We start from the raw sequence: 13,977 nt of genomic DNA on the forward strand, positions 1-13,977 counted from the left end.
CCGGGTCATCGGTGACTGCGACCCGCCGTGAGCGTGGGTCTGCGCCGTCGCGAGGCTTCCCGCGCAGGCTCCGCGGGGGCTCTGACCCGGTACCAGGGGAGGGAAGGCCGGTCTGGGACAGGGAGTGGGCCGAAATGCTTTTCGTCCCTGCTTCAGGGACGTCTCTTGAGCCCAACAGAGGGCTCAGCTTTGCATACAGCAATGAATAAAAAGGCTATTTGACTGAACCGGGGTCTGGCGATTGCCGGCCGGGAGACTGTGGAGCAGTCAAAGTCCCACGTGAGTGGGGGCGGGGCGGCGCCCGGAAGAGAGGCGGGAGGACTGGAGGCTTCGGGTGGGCCGGGCATGCCGAGGTGGGTGCCTCGGATGGCCATCTGAAGGGAGTTTAATAAAACCACTGCTGTCTTGTTATCGTTGCTTTCAGTTTTGTTTTCCGCATCATTTCAGGATTTTGAGCCGTAAATGCTCATTCTCTGCCCAATCTGCGTGCATCTACTCCGTCATAGCGTTGCACTTTCAAGATAATACATTCCAACCGGGTGTTGGGTATAATTGTTCATGAATGAATGACTCAAAGGCTCTGTTTGATTTCTAGAACGTATACTGAGTTATGGGACCACTGTAGACAAAGCCTCCAAAAAGTGACTCACCCAGGTCTTTACTTGGTTAGAGTAAGAGGTGTGTCTTTTGAATCCATGTAGGGTTTTTTTTTTTTTTTTTTTTTTTGGTACCTGGGATTGAAGTCAGCTCTTTGCGTTTGCAAGGCATGCGCAGAACCACTGAGGTAAAATCCCCGACCCTACATGTAGGTGATTTTAATCCTCATCTTTCACTTAAGCGGTAGCTTGTAAAAGACTTTTTATTGAAATTGGAGGTTTTCAGTGTAGTGGTGAAGGTTCTCAATTCTGAATGTCGTCATTGTTTTCGCCTTGAATTTTTTTTTTTTTTTTGAGACAGCGTCTCACTATGTACTTGAGACTGACCTGGAACTCACTATGTAGCCCAGGCTGGTCTCGAACTCTCAGCGATCCTCCTGCCTCAGCCTCCCGAGTGCTGCGATTACAGGTGCCACCACGCCCGGCTGTCACTTTGAATTATTTTTCCTCCAGTACTGGATTTGGGATTGAATCCAGGGCTTCCTCCACCACTGAACTACCCCCCCCCAGCCCTCTAGCCAAACTACTTTACTCCTCAGAAAGTTCACTGCATTCGAATTGCCAAATTCCAACCCCCTCCTTATATCTGACTCATGTGCTTCACCTGAAGATACGTCTCATAACCTCATATCATAGTTTAATGTCATTTTCTCAAGGTTTGGTTTTCTTAATAACTACTGAAATGTAATGTACAGTTCACCGTTTAGTATAGTTACAGAACAGTGCAACCATCACAAATTAGAAATTTCATCACCCTTAAACAAAGAAAAGAAAAAGCACTTAAGCTCCAGTCACCCTTTTTGCTATAACTTTTAACGGTGGGTATTCTAACTTGTATTTCCAAGGAAATGTATTGTGCACTGATTTAAAATAAAGTATTAAAGTTTGTTTTTGAGCATTATTAATTTTCTATTAGATATTGCCTTCTTTGGGTCCTAGTTTTCTTGCTCTGTAACGATAGCCTTCCTGAAGAACTAAAAGGGCTAGACAACTGAGTTGGTCATTTAGCTTCTTGGTCCTTGCCTGCCTAAAATTGAACAAACTTGAGCTACAAAGGGGACACATGAAGAGAATACAATTCTTTAAATGCCTTAAATTATTTCCTTGTGTTCCATATAATTCTGTTATCCTTGCTCGTATGTGGGAATGCTGTACCTTCAAGTAGTTTTCCTAGTATGGGGAATTGAACCCAGGAGTTTGCATTGAGTTAATCTCCCCAGCCCTTTTTATTTTTGTGGGTTTTTGAGGCAGGGTCTCACCTTGTAGTTCAGGCTGGGCTTGAACTCACTATGTAGTCCAGTGTGACTTTGAACTTGTGATCCTTCTGCCTTAGCCTCCTGAGAACTAGGATTACAGGCTTGTGCCACCATGCCTGGCCCATTTAATCCTTTTTTAAAAAAAATTATTTTGAGACAGGGTCTTGCTGCATTGCCCTGCATAGCTTCAAGCTTGTGATCTGACTGCCTCAGCATCCCAAGTGGCTGGGATTATGGATGCGGAATTTTGTGCCTGGCTTTAATTTTTTTTTTTTTTTTTTTTTGGTGGGATATATGGATTAATGTGTTTAATTCTGGCACTTTGAATTTTGAGACAGTTGCTGTCTTATCCTTGAACTCCATGGAATCCAGGCTGGTCTCAAGCTTGGCAGTTCTGCCTCAGCCTCCAGAATGATAGGGTTATCGGGGTGCACTACCACCCCTGGCTCATTTTGGGCGTATTTGTACATGTACTTAACATATTTTCATCACTCTTCCTCCCAGTTTCAAAACTGTTTTGGAGGGATTTCAATTCTTTTTTTTTTTTGTATTGGGGATCGAACTGGGGACCTTGCCGCTTGCAAGACAAGGCAGTGGAACCACTGAGCTAGATCCCTGGCCCTCAATTCATTTTTTTTTTTTTTGAGATAGAGTCTCCCTATGTAGTTGAGACTGACGTGGAACTCACTATGTAGCCCAGGCTGGTCTCGAACTCACAGCAATCCTCCTGCCTCAGCCTCCCCAGTGCTGGGATTACAGGCATGGGCCACTGCACCTGGCTTTTACATAATTGATCTTTATATTTGTTGGATTTCCAGAAGTGAAATCGATAGGGCAAAGAATGCTTATAATTTCAGGACATACTGCCAGAATATTTTCCAGTAGTTTAAGGGATTAATTTGTGTTAGGAACATACATGATTTCTCTGTCACTGAAGGTTGTACGGATTATGAATTAAAACTGTATATAACTCTGGCCTTTTTCTTGAAGTGTTTAGGATAATGCCTGGCATATAATAAATGGTGCCACAGTTTTCTGGTATTGTATTTTTTAATGCTCTTTATTACTGGATTAGATATTAGAATATTAAAGCTAAACCTGGAAGTTTGCCTTTAAGGTTGTAAGCTGTGCACCTTTTAATATGCAAAGCTTATTGAGTAAGGGTTTGGTGTATTTTAGGAACTGTAGATCTCAAAAGTATGAGTCACTTGGTGGGTTTGTTATTAAGTTTTGTTACTTTGTAGTTCAGAGCTTTAGTAAACACAATACTGAGTAAGGTAGTGTCTTATTTCCATGCCACTTTTGCCACAGCTCTTATCTGAGAGTTTATCATTGTGGGTGTTTAAAAAGCTCATTTTCTTCTGTCCTTTAAGAAAGATTAACAGCTCTCCTAATAGCATGAGACTGGCCCTGCACACGCTTGAAACTACCTTTTGAGGACCTGTGGGACTGTAGTTTTTCATAGTAATATCAGAATATGCATAAATATTTGCTCAGTATCTCTTGCCCAGGAGAGAACAAGTTACAGGACTGAACAAATTTACTGTTTCTAGGACTCAAAGTGTAGAATAGATGGATCTAGAACTTCAATTTGAATTAACTTCCTGTATGTCAGGAATTCAAGTTAAAGATTGAAGTTAATGTAATTTTTTTTTTTGAGACAGGGTCTCACTGTGCAGTTCAGACTGGTCTAAACTCACTATGTATCCCAGACTGGCCTCGAAATTGCCTCAATCCTCCTGTCTCAGCCTCCCAAGTCTTGGAATTACAGACATGCAGCACCATGCCTGACAAGTTAATTCAATTTGAAGTGAAAGGAAAGTAATGTTGGACAGCAACAGCTTGATTACTCTTAGGGTTTTTAAAGCTTTGACTTGGCATTGTATCAAGTAGACAAAGTATGAGATGCCTGCTGTGGAGGTATAACTGGTCTACCAGGAAATCTGAATGACAAAGCAACAGTTAATAGCAAAAGAATGCAATTATTGGCCTTGTTACAGCACAGATTTAAAATGCTGTGTTCAGAGGAAAGGTAAGTCAGTGGGGGCTGGAGTGACAGGAAAGGCAGAATGGGATTTGAGCAGATAGGATCAAAATACATGGTGAAGCTGCGTGTGGTGGCACACACTGGTAATCCCAGCACTGAACGCAACACCTTGAACGCATGAGACCCTGTCTCAAAAAACCAAAAAGAAAAGCGGGGGCGTAGTTTAGCTCAGTGGTGCCTGGCCTGCCTCTCAAGTGCAAGGTCCTATGTTCAATTCATGTACAAGAAAAAGAAAGTTTTGATGGAGAAGATTGGGATAGTCTGAGTGAAAGTAAGAAGTAGAGGATTCAGCAGGGCATGGTAGGCAGTAAAAGAGTGTGTACTGGGTTTGAAGTCTGATAGACTTGAGCTTGAATCCTGGACTTTACTGATTATGCTTCTGGGTATGTTACTTGCATTGCTACTTTGTCTATAAAGTAGATCAGTAGTAGTTTTCTTCTCAGAATGTTAAGAAGCATCAGGTGTAGTACCATAGCACACTGCCTGGCTTAAGGAGACTGTAATGAAATGTGTCTGGCAGGGGAACTTAGCCTGTGGGGATGGAAGAGGCTCTTCTTTTTGGTACCGGGGATCGAACTCAGGACCTTGTGCTTGTGCACCACTGAGCTAAATCCCTGGCCCATGAAAGAGGCTTTTTGTGACAGTGTTCATATGCAGGCTGTGTGCAAGTTTTGAAAATTCTCGGTGAGGGATAGTAGGATATAGGTTTTCTTTACATATTCTTGTCATGCTTATTCATGTCAAGATGAACTTACTGAGGAGAAGCAGACTGACTAAACAGGGTATTGTGGCATTTCACTTTTGTTAAGGACTTTTTAGGATTGAATTTATTTGGATTGCACAGGCCTATTTACCTACATGGTAATAGTTGGCCTTGTACAGTGGTGAGGGTTGTGGAACTTCAGATAATCTATATATTTTTATTTATTTATTTATTTGGCACCAGCGATCGCGCTCTTGTCCTTGAGCTTATGAGGCAGGTAGTGGAACCACTGAGATAAATCCCAGACCCTTTATTTTTATTTTTAAAAAACATTTATTGGTACATTTAATGTGTGCAGTATAATAACATTCATTGTTGGAAATTTATACCTTTATGTAGTCACTCTTGGTTCTTATTTTTTCCCCATTCCCTTACCCTCCCTTCAACTCCTCTCCCCTTCCAGTCTGCAAAGATTTTGTTTCCATTATTTTTCATTTTCTCATATTAATCTTTATTTTTTTGCTTGGTAGCATCTGTTTTCTTCTTTTGGTTCGTGCCCTCCCCCCAACAGTGAGCTGAGTTTGAGTTCTGGCTCTGATATTCAGGTTAATCTTTTTAGGGTTTCTACTTATTTAACTATTGGGTGTCTTTGTGTAAGTTTTTAGTTTCTAAACACTTGGTATTGTTTTACATATTGACAACTCAGGGAATTGATCATATTGCTTTTTTCTTTGACTTTTTTTTTAAGTAGGAAAATTTATTGGGGAATGGGAATAGCTCTTGAGAGACAGGAGGGGTCCTGAATGCATTGCACTCATTTGCTTTTCTTACTTTGGTATTTGGGATGGAACTCAGGACCTTGCACTTGTAAGGAAGCCGTGGGCACCCCTGAGCTAAATCTCCGGCCCGCATTTGCTTTTCTTACTGAAATTAGGACTTTTTAAAAAGTCCCAGTGAATAGATAATTGCAAAAATGGCTGACTAGATTTCAGTGCACAGGTTGAAAAGGTGAAACAGAATTTTCAGAGCAGTCTAGTTCTAGTTGGTCTGTTTTTTTGTTTGTTTGTTTGTTTAGTGCCAGGGACTGAACTCTGGTCCTTGTGCTTGTGGGGCATGCTAGTTGATCTGTTTTTGTGTGAACTCCATTGTATTGCTTTATTGGAGCTATAGTAGCTAGTATTATTTATGATGTGCCAGTCTGATATAAACCCTTTAAAAGTGTCTCATCCAATTTAATCTACAGCAATTCTGTAAGATAGGTGCTGTAATCTCCCCCACTTTAGAGATGAGCAAATGGAATCTCAGAGTTGAAAGTCGCACAGGTAGAAAGGTAGCCTGCGCTGTGCTGTCTTATTCTAGCTGTTCATTGACTGCCAAGTTCAGGGTAGAAAAGCTCTGGGTTTCTTTTTCTAATACAGTAGTTGGTTTATTATTATAGGAATTTTTTTTAGAATGTAAGGAAACAAAACAAAGTAAAAATTGATAGTGATTTGCTTATGATGAAATATACTATAATTGATTGTATAACGTGATGAGGAAAGTTACATTTTTACACTGCTGCAGGAGTTAGGACTTGTTGGAGATTTAATTGCTATATTATGTGGTAAAGACTGAAGCTCCATTAGGGACATTTGATTGCTTTGTAAGAAGTTGGAAACTATTTGCAATGTCTGTGCTTAGGCCAAAAAAGGGGACTGAATAATTTGAACTGAGGCAGGCATTTATTTGGCTTTTCAAGATACATAAGTGTGAAGAAGGCAGGTGTAGATTTTAAAAGCAGAGATACTCACTGCCTTAAAGAAGAATATTGTCTACACCAGTGAAGGCAAACCTTTTAGAGATGAGTGCCCAGTCTGTACCCAGAGCCCACTTACCGCAAAGTGCCAGCCCTTCCTGATGTGCACCTTATCCCGAGCTTGGGTGCTGAGGCGATGCTGGGTGACCTGGCTTGTGTGCCGCTGGAGCACACTCACCATGGGTTTGGTCTAGAGCAGTATAGTTGGGGAACGTTATCCCAGAGGATGCTTCAGCCGGGGGAATATTCCATGATGTTGGAAGTGTACTTTATCTGCCTCATCCAAGACCAAACTGGGAAGACACACATGAGCACTTGCTGGTCGCATCCTCCTCCTGCAGCGTTTTGAGGGCCTGGGATTATAGGTGTGCAGCATGGTGACCAGCTCCAGGCCCCTTTTTCAGTTTGTGAGATTGGAAGAAGTAGGGGTTCAGGGAAGATACAGAGGGTCAAAGCTGGAGTGTGTGGAGATGTTATTTGGAGTTTTTTTCTCTATTGTTTTCAGATTACGTGACCTTAAGTAAATCTACTTGTTAGTACCATTTTTGGTACTGGGGATCAAACTCAGGACCTTGTGCTTGTAAGGCAGGTGGCAGAACCACTGAGCTAAATTCCCAGCCTGTTAGTACTGTTTTTGAACTTGGTTTTCCCCTGTAAAATGGGAGTAAGAGAAGGTGCTTCTAAGGATTAAATGGACAGTACACATAAGCAGTGAATATTGTCATTACCAAAGTAGAAAGAAGAGAAGAGCTTGTTAACTTGAGGACGTTGAACCAAAAGTTGAATAAAACACTTTGTGGTTTAGAATTTTTTTAGTGAAATAATGATTGAAGCCCGATGTGGTGGCACAGGCCTATAATCACAGCACCCAGGAGGCTGAGGCAGGAGGATTGCCACTAGTTGGAGGCTAGTGAGATCCTGTTTCAAAAAACCAAAAAAAAAAAAAAAAAGTTGAGTTTGATCATATTTTAGGTGGAGGAAAGAAGCTACTGGAAAAGGAAGTGATGTGAGTAGAGTGCCCAGGCATGGTTTTGGAGGGACAATGAAAAACAGAAGCTGTCGTAGCAAAAGTGTCAGCTTCAATGCAGCTGGCTTTTAAAGCTTCTACACTGTTTTTCACAACTTCAAGTAGTTTTTAATTTTTGCTTCTAAAGGAATCGGTAAGTGGATCAAACTAGTGTATGAATTGGTGATTTAGAAGAAAGTTAAGTGGGAATAAAGTTTCTTGTCAGTAATTCTGAGTCCTTGTAAGCTAGCTTTAGAAGAACTTTTTTACTTACTGTGCAGTAGGGCAAGCGTTTTTAGCATTTGTAGGCTATATTCTTGGTGAGGTTGGGAACTATCTTCAAAACAAGAACAGTGTTTAGTCGGTATATTGATGTGAGAGTTTGCACGTGGGACTTGAAGAATTAGGAGGTAGAGGTTGGCCTGTCTACCTCGCTAGTATTCTGGACAGGTAGTTAGTTGATCAGTTTTGTACTCCAACTTTTAGTAACAGCTCTCCGTTGTATCCAACGGAAAGGTTCAAATTGTGGACATACTATGTATTATGTACTGTTAAAGTATATGACGTTTTAGCTGAGATTTAGAAATTTGCTGTGATTTTGAATGTTATACTGCAATAAAGTTTGATTCTTCAATGTTTTGTTTTGTCTTCTAGGGCTTGCATTTCTTTTGGTCCTAAGAATCGTTCAATTGGAGCAGCAGCTAAAAGCCAGGTAGAGTTTCTTTTCTTTTTCTTTTTAAAATCATTTATTTCTCTTGCTTGTCCCTGACTGACCCTAGGTGTACAGCAGACAGTGACAGGAAGACCTGATTTCTCTTCTTACATATTTGAGTGGGAAACAAAGGGCTCTAAAGTCGCAATATCAGTATAATATGCTTATTGCAAACTGTTACTATGTATTTTTGCCCAGATCTTATTTAAGCAAGGCTTGTTTGATCTTGATATTTTAAATGCTCCTTAGTCTTTCCAGGGACCTTTCATCTAATTCATATTTAAGGTCATTGTTGATCTTGTTTGTTTGCATGTTTGGTACCTGGGATCAATCTTGGGATCTTGGGCTTGCCAGGCAGGCGGTGGAGCCACTGAGCTAAATCCTTGGCCCCATTGTTGATCTTATTTATAAAGTTTCTGAAGGAAGGAAGATATACCTCCAGGGATGTATTAAAGGATTTATGTATATAGTTTTCTTTGTAAACCAGGAACCTGATTTGTCTGCTGGTTTCTAAGTAAGCAGAGCAGCAAAACCCCAAGAATTCCATTATCCTGAAGGTTTATCTGTAAAATTAAATACTTAATCCCTGCACTTGAAAGGCAGAGGCAGGAAGATCTCCATAAGTTCAAGGCCAACCTGGGCTACATAGTTCAAGGCCAGACTAAACTACATCGTTAACCCCCTCCCTCCCCCAAAAAACGTTTCTTCTGAACCAGACAGGGACTACAGTTTATGAGCCTAAGAAAATTGTGATTGGTCAGTTTCTCCCCCTCCTTTGGTACTGGGGATCAAACTTAGGCCCTTCGCTTGCAAGGCAGGCAGCAGCACCACTGAGCTAAATCCCTGGCTCGTCAGTTGGTTTTTAATTACATTATTTTATAGTCTTATTTGTGGAAAGTTCAAGTTATCTCAGTAGGCAGTAGAAGACAAATTTAAGACTATTTTCAAATGTGTTTCCTTCTAAAATTCCAGTCCTTTAAAAAGACTTTTGTTAATTGAGAACAGTTACTGTGCTAAGCTGGCTGCCCAGTTCTAGGTTGACGTACTCACAGTGGTAGGGTTTCTTCTTGACAGCCTGCTTGGGAAGCCTCCTCTGCCATTAGACACAGCTGATGCTGAAGAGCCTGTGGTGTTTTCTCTGAGGGCTTCTTACATTTGAATTAGTAGGAGGAACCAGTGAGTCTCAATCACAGGTTCATTCTGGAATATTTTAAATGTCTTTGTCGATACTATTTTCCTATACATTTTTTTTTTTTTTTGAGGCAAGGTCTTGTGTAGTCTAGGCTGGCCTTGAAAACCCAGCTGTCCTACCTCAGCCTCCTGAGTGCTGTGATTATAGGCATGCACCACCATGCCTGGCTTTTTCCTGTAAGTTATAGCAACTTTTAGAGGAATTAGAAAATGTAGAAATAAAAATATAAGAAATTTGGAAGTTACATGTTTTACCATTATCCAGAAATCACTGTTAATATCCTTTTTTTTTTTTCCCTGTTGTGTGCTGGGGGTGGAACCAAGAGGTGTATGCTACTAAGTATATACTGTACCCTCAACCATGGAGTTCCATCCTCAACCATTGATGTCTTTTGTATGCATCTGCGTGTGCGTGCGTGTGTGTGTGTGTGTGTGTGTGTGTGTGTGTGTGTATGTGTGTGTGTAGGTAGCTGGGAGTTGAACCCCGGGCCTTACACATGTTAGGCAAGTGAGCTATATCCTCAGCCCTTTTTATTTTTGTTTTGAGACTGGTTCTTGGTAAGTTGCATAGGGGTCCTTGAATTTTTGTTGTGTTTTGTGTGTGTGTGTGTTTGTTTTTTTTTTTGGTACTGGGAATTGAACTTAAGTCCTTGTGCTTTTGAGGCAAATGGTGAGACCATTCAGCTAAATCCCTAGCCCTATTTTGGGTTTTTTTGAGGCAGAATCTTGCCCTGTAATGCCGGTGGAACTCACTGTGTAGCCTAGGCTGGCGTGATTCTGCCTCAGCCTGCCGAGTGCTGGGATTACAGGTGCGCTCCACCATGCCTGGTGGGCCTTGAATTTGCGAGTGTCTTCCTTCCCTGAATAGCTGTGATTACAGGCTTATTCCGTTGTGCCTTGCTAAGTGCATTTTTTCCCTTGTGTTAAGAAAGAGGTTAAGTGAGGTTATACTGTGTAGATGCTTTTGTTTTACCTAAAAAGTCTTCCTTGATTTTTAAAAATTAATTAATTTTTTTGCAGTATTTGGGATCGAACTCAGGACCTTGTGCTTGCCAGGCAGGCATGGCACCCCTGAGCTATATACCTGGCCCTATTGTTATTTTAATTTTTAAGTACTTGTAATTTTACTTTCTCCCATTCTCCCCTCAAGGTCTCTCCCCTCCCTATTGTGGTATTTTGTTTTATGAGCATATATTACTTATTTCATTGTTTTCCTATTATTACAGAAACATCCAGTTATTTCCAGTCTTCTGCATATATAAACACTACTCTCCCTATAATGCTTTTGCTCTTATATTTGTGTACTTCATGTGATCATTTTACCTTTAGAATTTATTTAACTAGAACTTCTAAACTGACAATGTGTTGCTGAATTTGTTCCTGGAAAATTTGAACCATAAACTATGGGCATTTAAAAAACTGGATAGTTATTTTAGGTGAATATTCGTTAGCAATTTAAGAACAGAAAATAATTTTTATTAGCATAGTTGCCTGACCTCGTGGAGGAGGTGGGCTCTGGTCTCATTTGCCACTGAGAGACCCAAGCAGGCCCCTTGGTTCCTCCTGTGACATGCGTGTGTGGACCCTGTGAAAGGCTGAGTGTCTGAAGGAAACAAACCAAGTTAGAAGCTTTCCAAAGCTAAAATGATGCTGAGTTAATCTGACGCTGCTTTCCACTCCACTCTTCTTCCTCTTAGGTAATTTCCAATGCAAAGAACACAGTCCAAGGATTTAAAAGATTTCATGGACGAGCATTCTCTGATCCATTTGTGGAAGCAGAAAAATCTAGCCTTGCGTATGATATTGTGCAGTTGCCTACCGGATTAACAGGCATAAAGGTAAGGGTCTCATGACAGTGCCTTATAAGTGAAAAGCAGCATTTTATCAGCCCGTTAGTACAGTTTTGGTACCTTTCTGGTGGGAGTTGTAATACTTTTGTTGTTGTGGTATTGGGGATTGAACCGAAGTCTTTTTTTACCCCAGCACTGGAGATCGAACTCAGGACCTTGCTCTTGGGAGGCAGGTGTGATGCCACTGAACTAAATCCCCGGCCCTTGAATCTTCTTTTAAAAGCCTTGAAAATACAGATTTTACTCTCTAATATCCAAAACTAAAAGAAGCTTTATCACTTAGGAATGTGTTTCCATTAATCATCAATTTTGTAAAAATTCCTGCAAGAATCTAAAGTTTGCTGCAATGCTTAGAATAAGCACTAGCTTCTTCAAGTTCCATGTTTGTAGTAATGATTGGCTTCTTTCTGGAGAGTTGATCTGTGTAGAAACACATCTTAATTCTTTGACCCCAAGTCGTTGTGCATGTTAGGCAAACAATCCATCCTGAGTTGTACCCCTGGCATATTATAGGAGCGCTTTTGCTGGTAAAGACCATTTGATGGTTTCTGTGAGATCTGGATATTGGTGGACGTCATTGGGTTTGGTGTTACTATGCATTGCAGGCCTTGAGAGTGATGCCTTTCTATATGTCTAATTCGCTGAGGCAGGGGTCTTTTTAATGTGATTTTTAAGGAATAACTTGAGAAGAGCAGGCAAAACAACACAAGTCACTAGGCAGATTCGAGGGGGTGGGTCATATACTTTGTAGTAGGACTTAGGTTGGAAAAAAGATGTTTCTTTTCTGGGGAAGAGTGCTCAGATTTTTATCCTTGGAGCATCCACAGAAGTCTCTGTGCACCAGTAGTGAACAGATAATGAGGTGAGGGGCTAAGAGGTGAAAGGATTTAGTTATAAGCCTCACAAGAAGTCAGAGGAGGGAGACTAGGAAGATGATCTGGGGACCCACTTGGTCCTACTACAGGAGAAAAATTGGCCCAGAATCAGGCACACAGCAGGGCACAATGGGGACTGTTTAGGCTGTTAGAAGACTGATGTGATGAAGTGTACCATAGATCATTTTGTTTTTTTGCAGGTGACATATATGGAGGAAGAGCGGAATTTTACCACTGAGCAAGTGACTGCCATGCTTTTGTCCAAGTTAAAAGAGACAGCGGAAAGTGTTCTTAAGAAGCCAGTTGTTGACTGCGTGGTTTCGGTGAGTTTGGTCCTGTTTTGTTTAGGAATTTTGATCAAGAAGTGAAGAACAGAAATTTCTAATTGCAAGTCAGATTGCAGGGTGTGATGGTATGCACGCCTGTAATCGCAGCATCTGGGAGGTTGAGGCAGGAGGACCACCTGAAATTCGAGGCCAGTCTGGGCTACATAGTGAGTTCAAGGCCAGCCTGGAATACATAGTGAGACCCTGTTTCCAAAAATAAAACAAAAAGCCAAACACAAGCATTATCTTGGTTTTCTTTTGTCTGAGGCTGTAACAGATCTCTCCTCCACTATTGGGCTTGTTTAATCTTGTCTGTTCTTCATGGCTCCTCTCCGGTCCCTCTCCTTCCTAGACTTGTTTTAGTATTGGCCCTACCTGGCAAGCATACTTGTTTGTATTAGTTGAATGCTTTCAAGTGTAAATGGCTGTCTTTTTCTCTTGGCTGCCTGTATCAAGCACTTAAGGCAAGAGCAGCAGACCTTCGTATCTCTTCTGTATTCCTATTTGGGTGAAAGCCTGGCTAAATGTGGCTTTCTTAGAAGGTGTGATTGAGCAATACAGACAGCGAATATTGAAATAAGAATAATTTATTACCATAAAAGACACATTACTGTCAATCACCCTCAGAATAGTACCTGTTGTTCTAAACACACTTATCCTATCATTCTTGTTGCTTTCTTTCTTGAGTGTCTTTATTAGCGCTTTCGTGCTCTCTGTATCCTGAGTGAATTCAAATCTTCGTGGTCATTTTGACTTTGGGGAAGAGCCAGAAGTCATGTGGTGCCAGATCTGATGAAAAAAGCAGACGAGAACTCGCCATCTTGTTTTATAAGTGTGTTTTTTAAAAAAATTTAATTTATTGGTACATTCTAGGTAGACAGTATAGTTACATTCATTAGTGGGATCTTGTACTTTTACATGCCAGGTCTTGGTTCTCATTTTTTCCCCTTGACCCCACCCTCCCTTCACCCTCCCCTCCCCACTTCAAACACTTTAATTCCATCTTTACATTTTCTCATATTTTTTTCCTTTTCCCTTATTCCCCCTTCCCTATCCTTCTCACTGTCCGTACACCTTTGGTCCTTTTCTTCCTATTTGCTAAGTGTCCCATTAGGATCTTGAGTACTCTCACAGTTTTTCACACCAGAGATACTATTTGGTATTTGCATATGTGTACCTTATATATTTCACTTAGAAGTATATCCTCAAAATGTAACCATTTACCTATGAATGAATCTACTTTCTCATTCTTTATGGCTGAGTAGTACTCCATTTTGTAGAAAGACCACATCTTCTTTATCCAGTTTCCAATTGATGGGCAGATGGGCTGTTTCCAAGTTTTAGCTATTACAAACTGTGCCGCTATAAACATGGGTGTGCATCTATCACTGTGGTATGATTCTTTCACTTCTATTGGAAAGATATCCAACAGAGGGATGGCTGGGTGAAATGGAACCTCTAATTCTAGCTCTTTGAGGTATCTCCATATTGACTTCCGTAGTGGTTGCACCAGTCTGCACTCCCACCAACAATGGAGAAGGGTTCCTTTCTCCCCACAAC

At 41.1% G+C, this 13,977-nt stretch overlaps 1 protein-coding gene across 1 annotated transcript in view; it reads left to right on the forward strand.

Annotated features, from left to right (window-relative positions):
* The first annotated feature begins 345 nt into the window (after positions 1–345).
* The window catches only part of Hspa4 (heat shock protein family A (Hsp70) member 4), a 45,523-nt gene continuing 31,891 nt past the window's right edge, over positions 346–13,977 (forward strand). Inside the window, exons 1-4 of the mRNA XM_010639838.1 lie at positions 346–353; positions 8,118–8,175; positions 11,064–11,204; positions 12,292–12,414. Coding sequence (XP_010638140.1) covers positions 346–353; positions 8,118–8,175; positions 11,064–11,204; positions 12,292–12,414 — 330 coding nt within the window. The remainder of the gene's footprint in view (positions 354–8,117; positions 8,176–11,063; positions 11,205–12,291; positions 12,415–13,977) is intronic.

The sequence above is a fragment of the Fukomys damarensis genome, unplaced genomic scaffold (genome assembly GCF_012274545.1).
Source record: "Fukomys damarensis isolate Sample0158 unplaced genomic scaffold, DMR_v1.0_HiC HiC_scaffold_9, whole genome shotgun sequence".
Classification (NCBI taxonomy): Eukaryota; Metazoa; Chordata; class Mammalia; order Rodentia; family Bathyergidae; genus Fukomys; species Fukomys damarensis.